This window comes from Dasypus novemcinctus, chromosome 9 (genome assembly GCF_030445035.2).
Source record: "Dasypus novemcinctus isolate mDasNov1 chromosome 9, mDasNov1.1.hap2, whole genome shotgun sequence".
Lineage (NCBI taxonomy): Eukaryota > Metazoa > Chordata > Mammalia > Cingulata > Dasypodidae > Dasypus > Dasypus novemcinctus.
The window spans coordinates 21,729,259-21,745,281 of NC_080681.1; the positions used below are offsets into that span (position 1 = coordinate 21,729,259).

Consider the following 16,023-nt stretch of genomic DNA (forward strand, 5'->3'; position numbering starts at 1 on the left):
ACAAACCTTAGAATCTCTCCATGTATAAATTACTCCTCAAGAGAATTTAGGGTATATGAAAACTGATTAACACTGGAGTGTGTTTCAAGCATGCTTAACAAGAAAATTTGACTCATTATGTCCCTATGAATTATAATAATGAGAACATTCTGTCTTAATCAACTCAAACTATAATCAAAGTTCATCAAAAAAGAAATAAATATTTCAGTTTTTTCTATGACTATTAGTAATAATCATAAACAAAAAAAGGAAAATATAAAGCAGCCAGGTAGAACTGGTCATGTAAACCAAGTAAAAGAAAACTGTAATCTAATTTAGATGTAACAATCAGTTTAGGGATCCAAAATCAGATGTACTCACTCTATATTAAAAAAAGATGGAAATCTGGATAAAGGATAAAAAATGTGATTACTAATTTATATGATGTTGACAAGAACTTAATTATGTTTATTTGCAATACATTCTCCTTATGGAAATGGTCTTAAAGTAAAATCTTTATTTCATCTGTGTCAAAATGTCTTTGAATGTTTAAGAATTTAAATACATGTGCGCCATCAATGAATTAAAATCTCTGAGGCTGAGGATCTTGGAATCTAAAATTTTAGCCATCTCCCAGTGTATTTAGGGAGACTAAAACCTGAGAGAATACTGGCTGGTTATTTCCTCCCAGGAACGCCTCTTGTAATTCTAGAAACTACCATCATGATGGTAACTGTTTGGGAAGCAAAGTTCCCAGACATCTAACTGATGTTTGGGAGAAAAAAAAAATCTTGATATATAGTTTCCCTTAGGATTTCATCATCAAGATGACTTAATGCCATATCCAATAAAAAGGAAAATTTTACAAATACGTAGTACATCACTGTCTTTCAAAACTGAAAGGTCATAAAAGCAATTTTGTTTTAAAAAATGAAGTAGAACAGGATAAGCTAAAATAAAATTAAAATATAAAAGAATATCATTTGTGCAAAAAGGTACATATTATTTCATGAAACATGTTGTAGCTGTTTTACATGTGTATGATTAGCAGATAATAACTAAAATGTACTTGCTCTGGTCATAGTAAATAATTTGCAGCTGCTACAGTGTAGTGACAGGAAATCAATAATTTTACTAAAGTACCAGCAGAACTATAGAGGTTTTGTATTATTTGCATTTTTATTTCCTAAATAAATTGTATCTGAAATACTATTGGACAAAATTAATGATAAAATATGTGTAGAGTATATAAGATGTATATGATTAACATTAATGGTTATTAAAAAATTAAAACAGCCCATAATGTTACCGGATTTAAAAACTATTTCCTTTTTTATTATCTGTCTAATAATTATGATGCAGATTACATATATATTTTAAAGTTACATTCATACCATTCATATTCATTTGTATTTGGATTTTATTACTTATCATAAGCACTGTCCACATTTACATATTAGTAAATAACACATTAATAACTCCATGAGATTTCCTTGTCATTTAAACAAAACAAAATTAATTTAGCTAGTTTTTCTATGATTAAACATTTAGAATCATTGATAGTTTTCACTATTATAAATATTGTTGCAATAAAAATAAACTATTGTTGCATATTTTGCTGTATGCAGCTTTGTCTGTTGTCTTATATTTTAGGGTTCATTCAACGAACATTTTATTGAGATCTTAGGTTTTGCCTTGACTTCTGCTATTTGAGACAGATACAAAATTGACAACTAAAAGACCACTTTGGCAAAGTACTCATAATTATAAGCATATAAATATGTGTTATAATATTATTTATTAAATCTACAATTCAAGCTTGTGCAGTGTACTGTGATACAAAGGAAGAAATATAAACCATGGGGAAACTAATTTGAGAACTCAAATAAGTGAACAAGAGGTAGTAATTTCCCCACAAAGACTTAATCAGGTGAAATTTCAGCACAGCCGGTTCTGACATTATGCTGCAACGTGGAACCCCTCCATGCCCATTGTGGTGTGACTAGATATATGGAAAAGGATTTGATAGGTTACATAGCTTTTTTAATTTTTAAGATTCATAAGTGGAATTACTGGATCCAAAGTTCAGAAGATATGTATGACCCTCCTAAGGTTTTGAAATATTTGTTTTTGAGAGTATTGATAAATGGAGTAGCTAATTATAATACAAAACAAAACAAAAAAGCTCACCTGGACAGGTTGGTCTAAAACAATTTAAGACAAGATTTTTAACAAAATCTTACCATGTCAGTCCTATATACTGGTCATAAAATATATAATACTATGATGTTCATAAATTCCCAGAACAAATATGTATTTACTTATTTTACCTAAAAATCCAACAGCCTAATATTATACATAGCACAATTTTTACTTGTAAATTTAGGTATAAGGTTTTTATCATATGTAGGCAATGTTGTTAGTGTATTTTACAAATGTTGTTTTCTGAATCTTAATTTACATATCTAACTGTATATTTAATTATTGGTATTATATTAGAAATGACAAAGTATGTTTTTATTTTTTATAGAGTATTTTAAGGTTATTACTCTTTTTTTAAAAATCATTTTTATTTATTTGTTTATTTCTCTCCCCTTCCTCCCCCCACCCCAGTTGTCTGTTCTCTGTGTCTATTTGCTGAGTCTTCTTTGTCCACTTCTTTTGTTGTCAGTGGCACGGGAATTTGTGTTTCTTTTTGTAGCATCATCTTGTTGTGTCGTTGTGTCAGCTCTCCATGTGTGCAGCACCATTCCTGGGCAGACTGCACTTTCTTTTGCACTGGGTGGCTCTCCTTAAGGGGTGCACTCCTTGCAAGTGGGGCTCCCCTACATGGGGTACACCACTGCGTGGCAGGGCACTCTTTGCGCATCAGCACTGTGCATGGGCCAGCTCCACACGGGTCCAGGAGGCCTGGGGTTTGAACCGCGGACCTCCCATATGGTAGACAGACGCCCTAACCACTGGGCCAAGTCCGCCGCCTAAAAGTATGTTTTTAAATAGCTGAGTGACTTCTATTGTTTTTCTATTATATTTCCTTAGGGTCTGCCAGGTCCACCTGGTGAAAAAGGTGAAAATGGGGATGTTGGTCCCATGGTAAGTTTTTATTTTTTAGTGTTTGATAGATACTGTGTACAACCACATTATTATTATTTTTCTTCAGGTTTATTAGTATGCACAGAGTAGTCCTACAGCTACGATACTTCCCAGGTTGACACTTCCTTCCCCCACTGCCCAGTTGCCATCTGTAACCACTGAAGTCTCATCTTGAATATCTATCTTTTCTTTCACACTTTGGACTTACGTGCATGCATGTAAAGCAGTATTCACTAGCCTGCATATTATTATATATTATTCATTTCTATTTGTTCATATTATTGAAATGTATATAATAAATTTGTATGCATTAGTTATTTCTTGGATATAATCTTCAGGCTTTAATGTGGAATAGGTAATGAATGCATAATATTCATCCAGGATTTAATAATGAACAAATTTAAACACAGTATTAAATTCTTAATTGTAATATTTTAAACATATTTTTAATTTAATTAGGAATTATGTCTTAATCAGAATACTGTGACTTATAATTATTTGTATTTATTAATTCTGATTTTCTGCTCTAAGGATAGGGCCAATTCCTCAACCAAAAATTTGAAATATTTATATTTGTTTATTAAGCACTGCCTTAGATAAGGAATTAATTAGCCAAGGTAATTGAAATCAATACTGAAATGTAGTTAGTATATTTCCTACTTGCTCCTTCCCTTCAGTAAACATTATGCCCAATTTTTGCTTCCTTCAGAATATATATTTTGATATTTTTACGTGTTCACGTTAGATTTTATTCTCAAGTACCAAGTACAGATCTATTAAATTTGTTTAAACATTCATATCATCAGAGTAAAACTTAAATGCAAGGTATGCATAATAAACATTGCTGATTCAAATAATTGATTCATACTTCCAAGCAGCATCAGATAAATGGCACATACTTTTCTAGATATGATTGTGGTTGTTATCTGAAGCATTGATACATTCTCTTCGACCTTATGGTAATAGCTAATAGTAGAGACACTTTTCAACCATGGCAAAAAAAAAAAATAAACTGTGACCTTTAAAAAGAGTACTAATGCCCTGGAATTCACTATATACTAAATTATTAGGAACATAGAGGGTAGCCTGTGACCACCAGTAATTTATAAAATGTGCCCACTGGTGATTTTAATGCACAACCAGGAGAGAGAAAATTTGTTTTAGGAGGACAACTAGTTATTATTTGTGATTCTAATACAAAGAACATGACAGTTGCTATTAAACCAAATATACAAGTAATCAAAAAACAAAAAACATTTTGAGTTGAGTTCTAAATCTATTCATTTCTTGTTCCAATTTTAAGTTTCCCTCCTATTCTAGCATGTATTTCTGGTTGTGTTATGAGTACAGTGTACCAGAGAGTAGCCATAGACCTTTATGACACTTTTTCTAATCAAATTGTTTCTCTTGCAGTCCTGAAGTTCCCCATAGCTATGTTTAAAGGGTCAGTGGTTAAACAATGTTTTTTTCCTGAAAGAATGGCATGTAACTTTGATAGGCTTCACTCACTATGATTTTTCAGGTTATGCTTTTTTAAAATTTTCTTCATCACAAAATGAAAATGTTAGAAATTCATTGAGTTTGGTCTTCATAAAAATTATTATTTGTCTCCTACAGGGTCCACCTGGTCCTCCAGGCCCAAGAGGCCCTCAAGGTCCCAATGGAGCTGATGTAAGAATTGGGAAATATGTTTAACTATTTTGAAGCTGTGTAGGTGTCTGTGTTGCTTAAGGGTAGAAGCTGTCTGAGTTACAATGAAGATAATAATTACTCTGTTGTCCCGTGTTAGAGGTAGATGGAAACCAGGTCAAGGATCATCTGCACACTCCCCTTTCACTTACGGGGAAAGAAACTGGCTTTGTAGGAACAAGCCAACAAATACATATTTATTGATTAGTGAGAAATTTTAGCTGTATTATATAGTAAACTGCATTTTCAGATCAATATGTTTGTGTATAACAGCTATCCAATAAATAGTTGCTGAATTGTTCAAATGTAAGCTCTCTAACTGTCAATGGCAGGAAGAGAAGGTCTGTAGTTGGCCTCCATCTGTACTCCAAAATCCTTTGTTTATTCATCTGCCATCAGTGGCTTTTATGTAAAAGCTTTATATTTTATGTTTTCAGTCTATAAAATATATTACAGCATGACATGAATGATAAATGTACCTCTTATTTTATAAAATGTTTCCTTTCCGTTGCTTCTACTAAGCTTGAAAATTGTCTCCTCGTTCCATTATAGGATTTCAAAATGCAATGCCATATTTCTAACTGTAAACCTGAATGAATGGCTTTGAGCATATCCCTCTTTCTGACTTCACCTTTTCACGATAAAGAAGACTAAAATCTCATTCTTCTGGCCCTTCTTTGTTGCTCTTCTGTTAAGCCTTCTTGCAATTCTGGAAGACCCAAACTGGGTAAAACACACCAGTTACTGATCTAAAAGAACATTTAGGTTTCAATTTCTCTTAAATAATGGAAAGGCTGTGATATGGCATAAATGGTATAATTCTTGAGTCATATTTTTAATCCACTGCACACTCTATAAAATTATGACAAGTACATGGGCAGAAAGATTGAAATTATGTCCCAGGTGTCAACTGGCATGACTGGAGCTGGAAAGTCTCTTATTTTATCTTCAAAATACTGGTGAATTTTTAAATCACTGTAATAACTTCAATTATTTGCTACTCAGTAAATTTGGGAATTCAACAAAGAGCGTAGTTTGTCCCAGACTTCAAATGACTCAGAATATTCTTGCATATATTTCTCTATGTCTTAAAAAAAAGCAAATATGTATCTAATGAACTTTTATTTTGTTACAGGAATAAAAAGATAACTATTATTACTTTTTCTGTACTGCAGGGCCCACAAGGACCTTCAGGGTCCATTGGTTCAGTTGGGGGTGTTGGTGAAAAGGTAAGTAGCTTAGTGAATCACAGTTTGAACCAGCAAGAATTATGGACTTTTTATAATATTGGCTAATGTTTGAAATGCTTCTAAGATTATTTTCTTCTAAGAATTTAACTTGTATTTTTCTATCTTCACTTTTTAACATGTGCCGTATACTAATCTGCTCAGTAGTGAAAGAATGAGGTTAAAATTACTTTAAGATGTCATTCATTATTCCAGGTACTGTGTATAATTATATTCATGAACTATATCATTTGAATCATCACAACCACCTCATAATTTTTGTATCATTATGTTTCATGTTTTTAAGTTGAGGAAGCTGAGGCTTAGAGAATTTCAGTAATTGCATCAAAGTTTTGTCATTAGCAAGCAACAAAGGCCAGGATCCACTCCAACACATGTATATCTGACTTGACTTAGTGTCTCTCTATTGCTTATTCCTGACAAGAGGAGAGATCCATTGATATAACTGACTTAGAAGGGAAAAAAGGAAATCTCAAACCATATGAAAATTAATCATTACTTTGGTCATATTTTGACTTAATTTTTTATTTAAAAATTATTGAAGTATATCATTCATACGGGAACATGCATAAACAATAAGTACATAGTAAATGTTGTGAACTTACAAAGCAAACATGCATAACATCATACAGGGGTTCCATATATCACCCCTCCACCAACACCTTGCATTGTGAAACGTTTGTTACAAACTATGAAAGAGCATCACCAAAATATTCCTATTAACTATAGTCCATCTCTTACATTCTGTGTATTTTCCCGTAACCCACCCTACTGTTAACACCTTGTATTAATATTATATATTTGTTACTGTTAATGAGAGAAAGTTCTTGTATTTGTTCTATTAAAACACTCCATCTTCCACCACAAGTGTCAATGTGTTATAAAGCCCATGTGTTGTACAATCTTTACCTCTCGGTGCTAATAATTTGACCTGTCTTTGGTATATTTTAAAATGATTGACACATGCCATAACATGAGGGCTCAGAGTAGCTTCTTTTTTCATGAACATGATTTAATTTAATAAATTTACAGTTCCTTTTTATGAAAATGTCAAAATGCTTCTCTGATTTCTTATGCAGTCATCCTTACTTATTAGAATGTTCAAGGAAATCATTATTTATATTTGCTTTGCTTAAAAAAAAATAAATGATTTACCGGTTTTGAGAATATAATAAAAATTCATACCATAAAATATTATGCAGCAAAAAACATGTAAAAATTTCCTAAATTTGCCAGTTACTAATGAATATCAGATGTGTATTCTTAAAACTAATCTTAAAAATACTGTATTTCTCTAGTCTTTTTTAATATACTATATCTTGTACTTAAATTTATTTTAATTAGAGGATTTAACCCTCAGAAAAGGAAACATCTCCTAAAATGTATCATTCTGATGTTTACTTCCCTTTGACTCCCCCATTCTTTTATATTGATTACAATTTATCCTATATATTTAAGTATTCAAAATAATTTAGTCATTGCCGATTTAGAAAATTTTAAAAGTTTATATCTAGTTGTTACTGCAGAAAGTTTTTGTTTCTTCTAATGAATATCTTTTTCACAGTCTTAATTTTATTTATTTATTTATTTATTTTTCTCCCCTTCCCTCCCCTCCACTTGTCTGTTCTCTGTGTCCATTTGCTGTGTGCTCTTCTGTGACCTCTTCTATCCTTATCAGCGCACCAGGACTCTGTGTTTCTTTTTGTTGTGTCATCTTGCTGTCAGCTCTCCATGTGTGCAGCGCCATTCCTGGGCAGGCTGCACTTTCTTTCAGGCTGGCCGGCTCTCCTTATGTGATGCACTCCTTGCATGTGGGGCTCCCCTACGCAGGGACACCCCTGCATGACATGGCACTCCCTGAGCGCATCAGCACTGCCCATGGGCCAGCCCCACATGGGTCAAGGAGGTCTGGGGTTTGAACCACGGACCTTCCACGTGGTAGGCGAACGCCCTATTCATTGGGCCAAGTCCACTCCCAACATACTTAATTTTAAAGTTATATTTTGCTATGGTGTGGTTGGGCTGGGATTGGAATTGAGAACATTTTTCTTTGAGATCAGTTCCACACAATGAGTAGCATAAGACAACTCTGTGTCTGATGGTTTAACTGTATTAGACAGATGACATCACACACCTTTTTCCATTCCCTTTGCATCACTACTGAGTAGAGAATCCTGAGAACTATTCTCTTAGGTTTAATTTTCTCCATGTAACAAATAGCAAAACCTTTTAATAGCCTTTTCACTTCATCATATTTGTTTCATAAAGCCTTTGCATGTACAGGAAACGGTTTTTAATACTTCGGTTTCTTTAATGCTTTTGTTTTATGTTACTCCTGAAGATAGACATGGATGCCAGATGTTTGGAGTTTTGGGAAACTCCTTTTCCATACTGTTTCCATTTTGATTAAAGCCTTTATATTTGCTTTGTTTTGAAAAATAAATTAGTTACCAGTCTTAAGGGGATCGTTAAATTTCACACCATAAAATATTATGCAGTGAAAGAAATTGTATATATTCCTTGAATGTCTACCTATTAAAGTAGTCACACTTTGTAAAATTTGAGGCTTCTGAGAATGATACAATCAAGCAAGGTTGGTGAATTGGTTCTTTTACATTTAAAATGTATCTGCTTCTAGATTTATTATACTGAAAAACAAATGAATTTTATTTTGCTCTATTTTGTTTTGGCATTTTCTATTAACAGAGGGCAAGGTAGAAATAGAGTTCTCATCTTAAATTTTCCTTTAAAATCTTTGTAATATTATCATTTGCTGTGGATTACAGATTTCTGTCATCAGTTTGATTCAGAATGATTGCATCCCCATTCCCATTGTGGAAAATGTATCCCCAGCCCCAAATTCAACAACAAAAAAAGAACATAACAAATATCCTTTAGTCATTCTGCACTTGGCTAAAATATATTTAACCAAGTAGTATCCATGTAATGTATATTTGCTTTACATCACTTTTGTATTTTGGACATACAGAATAATTTGTCCCTTATGAAGCAAACTTTGACCTGAACAAGTGTGTCATAGAATGGAATAAAACAATTACAAAATATGTAATAATAATGTTATAATATAGCTCTGCCTTCATATTCCAGTGCTCTGTCACACAGTGTATATTATTTTTATGTCAATTATTCTTCTTCAGAATGAATATAGCATAGTCTTAATGATACTAGTGATGCAGACTTAATTTACATAATACAGTTTCAAGTATAATTATTCTGAAATATTTGATTTTCAATTTATTTAATATCTGCCCTATCTTCTAAAAGATTTGAAATGTGAGATTCTGATAATATTAATTTCATCTGACATAGTTGCTATTTTATTGGACACTCTAATATGCAAACAGGTAATTTTCATATGTATTTTTGGACAAATGAGTATTAATGCACTATTCTTAAAAAGAAATGACTGTAGTTAACTGCTCTTCATCAGATTTTGACAATGATTTATTCCCTTCTTTTTCCCAGCTATCTTTCTCCCATTAAAAAACAATAAAAATGGAAATAACTTTTTCTGAATCTCCTTAAATTTAACTGGTAGTTGGAAGATGAACAGGGAAAAACAAAACATAAATAGGGTGATTGAAATGTTGCTATTTCTTCTCTGTTCTAATTTTCTATGACATCACCATGGATTAAAGTGGTAAAAAAAGAAAACATTTTGTACACAGATTTCCTGTAATGCTAAATTAATAGTAGATATACATCATATAAAGCACTTACTGTGGATAGTTTAGAATTCAGTTGAATAACCAAATGCATAGTTTTACTTAAAAGATATAAGAGCTCGTGAAAATAATACTTATATACCATTCCATGCTGCTGAGATAGCTGAATGTTTCACCACTATGTAAATAACATAAATACAATATTTATTGTATTCTTTTTCCAAAATACTGGAAATATTTACTCTTCATTTTGAGGGAGATAATTTACAAGTAATAATACTATATACTAATCAATTTGTAGACTATTCTTGATGTCTTAGACTATTATGAGGAAAATTCAGGAAGTTAAAATATGTCTGTATTTTATGTGCAGAAAAACTATGTGCACAAAATAGTCTCTACCCCTGAGTTATGTTTATGTTTAATATGATAAATTTCAAACAAATTTTGGAGCAGCACAGTCTTTATTCCAGGTCTATAACATCTGTTAGAAATAAAAGAGTTAAAAATGAAAAAAAATTCAGGCCACACATTATTTATTTTTCAATTTAGAAGAGCAGTTTCCATTTCAGAATTATTAGTACCACTCATTTTAGAATTGTAAGTACCACTGGTTTCATAATTGCTTGTACTACTGATTTTGAGTGCAAACATGTTTTCGGAATCTATTCTATTTTTACACTTGAATTATTATTCGAATAAGATGTTATATGCTTATGCATTTCTATGTGTGAGAAAGCAGCATATTTTCATAACTACAGGTTACCAGTCTTGGAGATTTGTTTATTAGTCCCCTGAGTTAGAAAATGGCCAGCCATAGCTAAGAAGACGAATGACAAAGGTTATCAAATTGATAACATGTATATCCTCAAAGACCAATTTTAATTAGTATTGCAAGTGTCTTAAGCTATCTTACAATGTATAGATCTTTTTAAAATCAGTACCTTCTTACAAAAGCAGTACCTTCTTACAAGTATAGATATAGAGCATTTTGTCCATATTCTTTAGACCTCCACAAACATATTCTAGAAAAGTCCTAGTACTAGTAATTATTTATTATCTGTTATAGTAAAGAGAAGGTGAATTCATATTTTAATAAAAATCAAGCTGAATTTGTTTAATTCAATAAACATGATTATATTATGAATATTGATACAGTACAAATTCAAAAAATTTGTTGGAAAACATGCCAATGTCTCTTATGTGTTGTTTTGTGGAGAGAGTAACCTATTGGGTTAATGTGCTATTAACTAATCAGTGAAAATTCTAGTACCAAACATATATACTGAAACTTCACCTGAGAAATAAACATACTGAGCTTAGGAACACATAATGTTCCTTCTTCTTAAAGTTCCCCAGTGTCTTTTAAACAATATAATGACTTAAGGGCTAGTCTAAAATTGCAAGGCCGTAATTGAAGACTGTTTTATTTTATACGTGTAAAACATCATTTCTATGCTCTAATGCTCATTTATTCTTTTCTTTACAGGGTGAACCTGGAGAAGCAGGGAACCCAGGGCCTCCTGGGGAAGCAGGCCCAGGGGTAAGTGGATTCTTATTGTTAATATAGAGTGTGACTGATTCAGGGGTTACTTGAAGACCATTTCAAATATGTCACTTAGCTCTTAGGTCTAATTCACTTGTTTGCTTTCCTTTTCCAACCCATTAAGAATAATTGCAAATATAGTACCCTATTGTTTACTATCTTTGCATATCTTCTGAATATTTTTATTCACAAACTGACTAAAAGTCACAGTTGCATAACTGAGAGCATTAAAACCACAAACCATTTATTGCATACATTCTCCTTGGTGGGCCGTCCATGAAAGAAAGAAACAAATCATGCCACATCAAATAAATACTTATGAATGGTGTTAGTTAATATCATTCTAACATAGATTGGTTTAAACCAGGAGTGAATTTGCCCTTCCAAAAAATTTGTTAATTCTTGAAGTTATTTTTGATTGCCAAACTGGGGGAGCATGGGTTACTGGCCTCTAGCTGGTAGAGAGGCCAGGATGTTGCTAAACATCCTATAATGCACAGGGTAGCCCCCTCATAGCAGAGAATTATCTGGCCCCAATGTCATCAGTGCCAAGGCTGAGAAACTCTGATTTAAAGCTTGTCAAACAATCACCATCTTTCTTACATTGTGTAGGGCCCCAAAGGAGAGAGAGGAGAGAAAGGAGAAGCAGGCCCTCCTGGTGCTGCAGGACCTCCAGGTGCAAAGGGGCCACCAGGTGACGATGGCCCTAAGGGTAACCCGGTAAGTGAGCTTGTTCCCCTTTAAAGTGACGTCTATGCCAAACTCTCTTTGGAGCTTTTCAGGGAGGGCCACAGCTGGTGAAACTGACATTTCACCATTTCGTATATTCATAAGCATCCTCAATTTGTTTCTTTTAAAACATGAGAAGTAAAACATTCTCACGTGATTTTCTGCAATGACTTTCACCTCTTAAACATCAGAATATCTTGACTTAACCAAAATCCATTTTTAAGTTATGTCTTTTCCTTTTTAAAAAAACCCTCATTCTAGGGACCTGTTGGTTTTCCTGGAGATCCTGGTCCTTCTGGGGAACCTGGCCCTGCAGTAAGTATCATGGGAAAAGACAGGAATGTTTTTTCAAATGTTCCCATAGTCTCTTTTGTTAATAATGAAATAAAATGATTAATTACTTCAATTAGATCCCTAAAAGTCAAAGAAAAAAAAAAAACCCATAAACCAAAGTCACAACAATTGCATGGACTCTATAAGACTTAGGACATGATTATTCTCTTTATTTGGGTGAGTTTTATACATTTTGCTGGATTGTACAAACATAAATGATCTAAGTGGCAGCATTATTCTTAGTTCAAAGTTGCAGGCCCTTTGCTTCTCTCTCATTCTCTTCTAGAATGCAAATCCTATCTCAACTGTGTAACTCCTTTGTACATAGAGGAAGGGTACACTGGCTTAGACTGCTCATTACATCCTCTTCTTTTTCTTATATAAAGTATATTTATAGTGTATGTTTCTTAGAGAAGTTGTAGACTTACAGAAAAATCATGAAGAAAATACAGAATTCTCTTATACTCCTGCTCCAAACACACAGTTATCCCTACTACTCTCCCTTTTCCTTAGTGTGGTACCTTGGTATAACTGATGAAGTAATAATATTATTATTATTATTTGATTAGCTGGAGGCCATAGTTTACACTAAGGTTCACTCTTTGTGTTGAATAGTCCTATGTTTGTTTTTAAATTTTTACTCTGGTATGATATATACAACCTAAATTTCCCTCCACTAAAATAGATAGTATTATAAATCTGCTACTGTCGTAATTTGTCAAATCTCTATGGAGAGGGTGAGAGTCCCCACAATCTATAAAATAACCTGGGAGAATATCATTATGTTATTTAACCGTCTTATAATAGTTTGTCTCAAGAACCTGCTCAGATAGTCTACCTTATCTTTTTTATATCTGATAAAAGTTAATCAGTAGTAACAAATCTCTGGGTTCATCTCCTGTGGCCCTTAATAGGGTCAAGATGGTGTTGGTGGTGACAAGGGTGAAGATGGAGATCCTGGTCAACCGGTAAGTAAGAACTCTTACTATTTTATTTAATCTTTACATAGTTTCAAGACAATTTTAAAGAAATAATTGGAAAGGATGAGCATTTCGAAAGCCCACATACATTACTAAAAGGATTATCTGCAATATTTGAATTCCAGTTGATAGTCTTACAGGAAGAGAATGTTTCAGACTGAAGGACCTTAAGAAATGTAAGCAAAGCCTTCATAATAAAAAACGTAGTCATAGCATACCTATCATTTTGTCATACCGTATCAACCTCAATTATCTATCTATTTGTATTAAATGAAAAATTAATTGGAAGGCACAAATATGTTTGAGTGGAAGAAAGCCAGGTTATTAGCCTATATATATTAGCGTGAATTACTTTAATTACTCACCTAAATGAGATCTGCATAGTGTATGACTTTTTTTATTAGCTAATTGCACAGCAGCATGATTTGGCCAAATATGCTTATTTAAAGAGGATGTAAGGAACATCAGCAAATTAAGTAAAACCAAAGACAAACTGCACCTATAATCTAATTTTGTTTCTAGAGCCATCCCTACAGGATATTTTCAGTCAAATAGATTTAAGCTCATTGTGTATAGATAAGACTTGTTCACATTCCAGAATGATGCCTACACTTTGAGATAAAAATATTAATGTTACATAAGAAGAAATTAAGAGGTAATAACTATATGGTTTCTTAAATTTATGTAAGGTGAGTAAAACTATTAACCATATGATTCTATTAATTACTATGTCTATTGGGATGCTTGCCAGATATAAGTCAGCACTTTTAAAAGGAACATGGTTTTATGGCATAGAGTGAATTTGATTCACTTTCTTCTAGCTATAAAGAAAGTTTTCCATATGAATTTACCAGCTCTAAAAGAGGTTTATGTATATAAAATAAGATTTAGATTTTCCAGGAAAGATAGACATAGGAAAATGAAGAAAGAAGGCTGGTTTCAGTCCAAATTTTGAAAAAAAAATGTTGTTGACCTTAAAATAATACCCAATTCCTTAAAATGCATTTTTCACAATTTATAGGGTCCTCCTGGTCCATCTGGTGAGGCCGGCCCACCAGGTCCTCCTGGGAAAAGAGTAAGTTTCTTAAGTTACTTTTTTAAAGCATCTATTCATTATCTACCATATGTATAAATTAATAGAATATATCTAAATTGTTGGCAGCATGTTATAAGGATTACTGAAAAAAATCCTAAATCCTAGAAAATGATTCAATTCTTAAAAGTGTCAAAATTCTTGCTAAATGAGACTAGATTTAACCATTTCACTGTCATAATGAGAATATGCAAAAGAATCTCTACTCATTGAGTTTCCTCCTTCTCTGTAATTAGTTGTCCCTGCAAACACTGATAGACTCCAGCTCTTACCTGAACATCAATTCATAGCATGTTACGGGAGGATGAGAGATAAAACACCCAAAGAAAGATTACAAAATTGAAAAAACTTGAATGCAGCATCAAAAGAATGAGCTCAGGAATCAGTATATATTGTAAGCCTGCTTTATTTGTCAGACTTTTTCTGCCTTAGAAACAATGGCCCAATTTCACCAGAGGACTATAGAAAAATATAAATAGAGAACTTGTTTAAAGTACTGACTGAAGTACACCTTAGGAGCTTAACTTTACCCTCCTCCTTTTCTTACTGTTGCACTATTTTCCTAATGAAACAATCTCTACTGGCATGTCTCTTGCAACACGTATATTGATTTACAATGTTCTGTGTGCTTCCTTTATTATATTTTACAATTTATCCATGAACAAAATATGTAGTAAATATCAAAATGTGTTTCTTAGGCCAATCCTCCTGTCAGTATGCAAGAGGCACAGAAAAGTGGGAGCCACTGTTGATTCCAATGTTAGTTTTATTTTAGGGAGACTTTTTATATTGAACATAGGGTATATAAGGACTTCGGTTCTGACTTTGAACAATATAAATTTGAGTCAATATATATAAGCAAATATTTCTCTTCACCATAAATGAATTTTGTTAATAGTAAATACTTTCTCTGAATACAATTTTACTTCATTGATCAAGTGACTTTTTACCTTATATTATATTAAATATATTCTTTAGTGTGTAGACCCAAAGCATGGTCTTAAAAAAATTAATTTATCCCCAAACAACCAGTAGACAGTTATTCTTAGGTAGTATTTACAAAGAGAGCAAGATTTCTCTTTTACTGAGATCTGTTGCCTATTGCTACATGCTGCCTGAGTGCCCTTCAATAATCTATTCTGTTATTTCTGAACTTCTGGAAGATAAATCATAATCTTATTTGGTGCTATGGGCAGAAATCCTATAAAATATCCTTGAGAATGCATTGACATCTTTACTGAAGAAAACATGAAACCATTAAAAAAAAATTCCTCCAAACTGAAATCATGAGATCCTATACAATGTAGTGGTTAATAGGGCAATGAAATTCAGACTAGGCTCTTAACCCAGCGGTTCCACTTATTTACCTATGTGTTACCTTTGGCAACATACTTGCTGGCTCTGTTTTTTAGAGAGGTTCTACTTACCTCATAGGGTTGTGCTGAAAATGTAATATAAAAAATAATATGAGGAATACCAAAGTAAATATTGGTATAGAAACTGTTTAAAGTGTTAGTTCTTTAGTTATGAAATGGTTATTTAATATTTATGAGCACAAGTATGATCATTACATGGGTTTAAATTATGTTACTTTATATACAGATGAAATTTCACCTCCCTTCAAGGTATGGTAGCCACTAGAGGATAG

General features: G+C 32.6%; 1 protein-coding gene across 2 annotated transcripts in view; it reads left to right on the top strand.

Moving 5' to 3' along the window:
* Nucleotides 1-16,023, top strand: part of COL11A1 (collagen type XI alpha 1 chain) — a 206,312-nt gene that overhangs the window by 156,145 nt on the left and 34,144 nt on the right. For both annotated transcript variants that reach the window (XM_004481221.4, XM_058303110.2), the window contains 8 exons: nt 3,019-3,072; nt 4,690-4,743; nt 5,937-5,990; nt 11,184-11,237; nt 11,853-11,960; nt 12,231-12,284; nt 13,217-13,270; nt 14,304-14,357. In XM_004481221.4, coding sequence (XP_004481278.2) covers nt 3,019-3,072; nt 4,690-4,743; nt 5,937-5,990; nt 11,184-11,237; nt 11,853-11,960; nt 12,231-12,284; nt 13,217-13,270; nt 14,304-14,357 — 486 coding nt within the window. The remainder of the gene's footprint in view (nt 1-3,018; nt 3,073-4,689; nt 4,744-5,936; nt 5,991-11,183; nt 11,238-11,852; nt 11,961-12,230; nt 12,285-13,216; nt 13,271-14,303; nt 14,358-16,023) is intronic.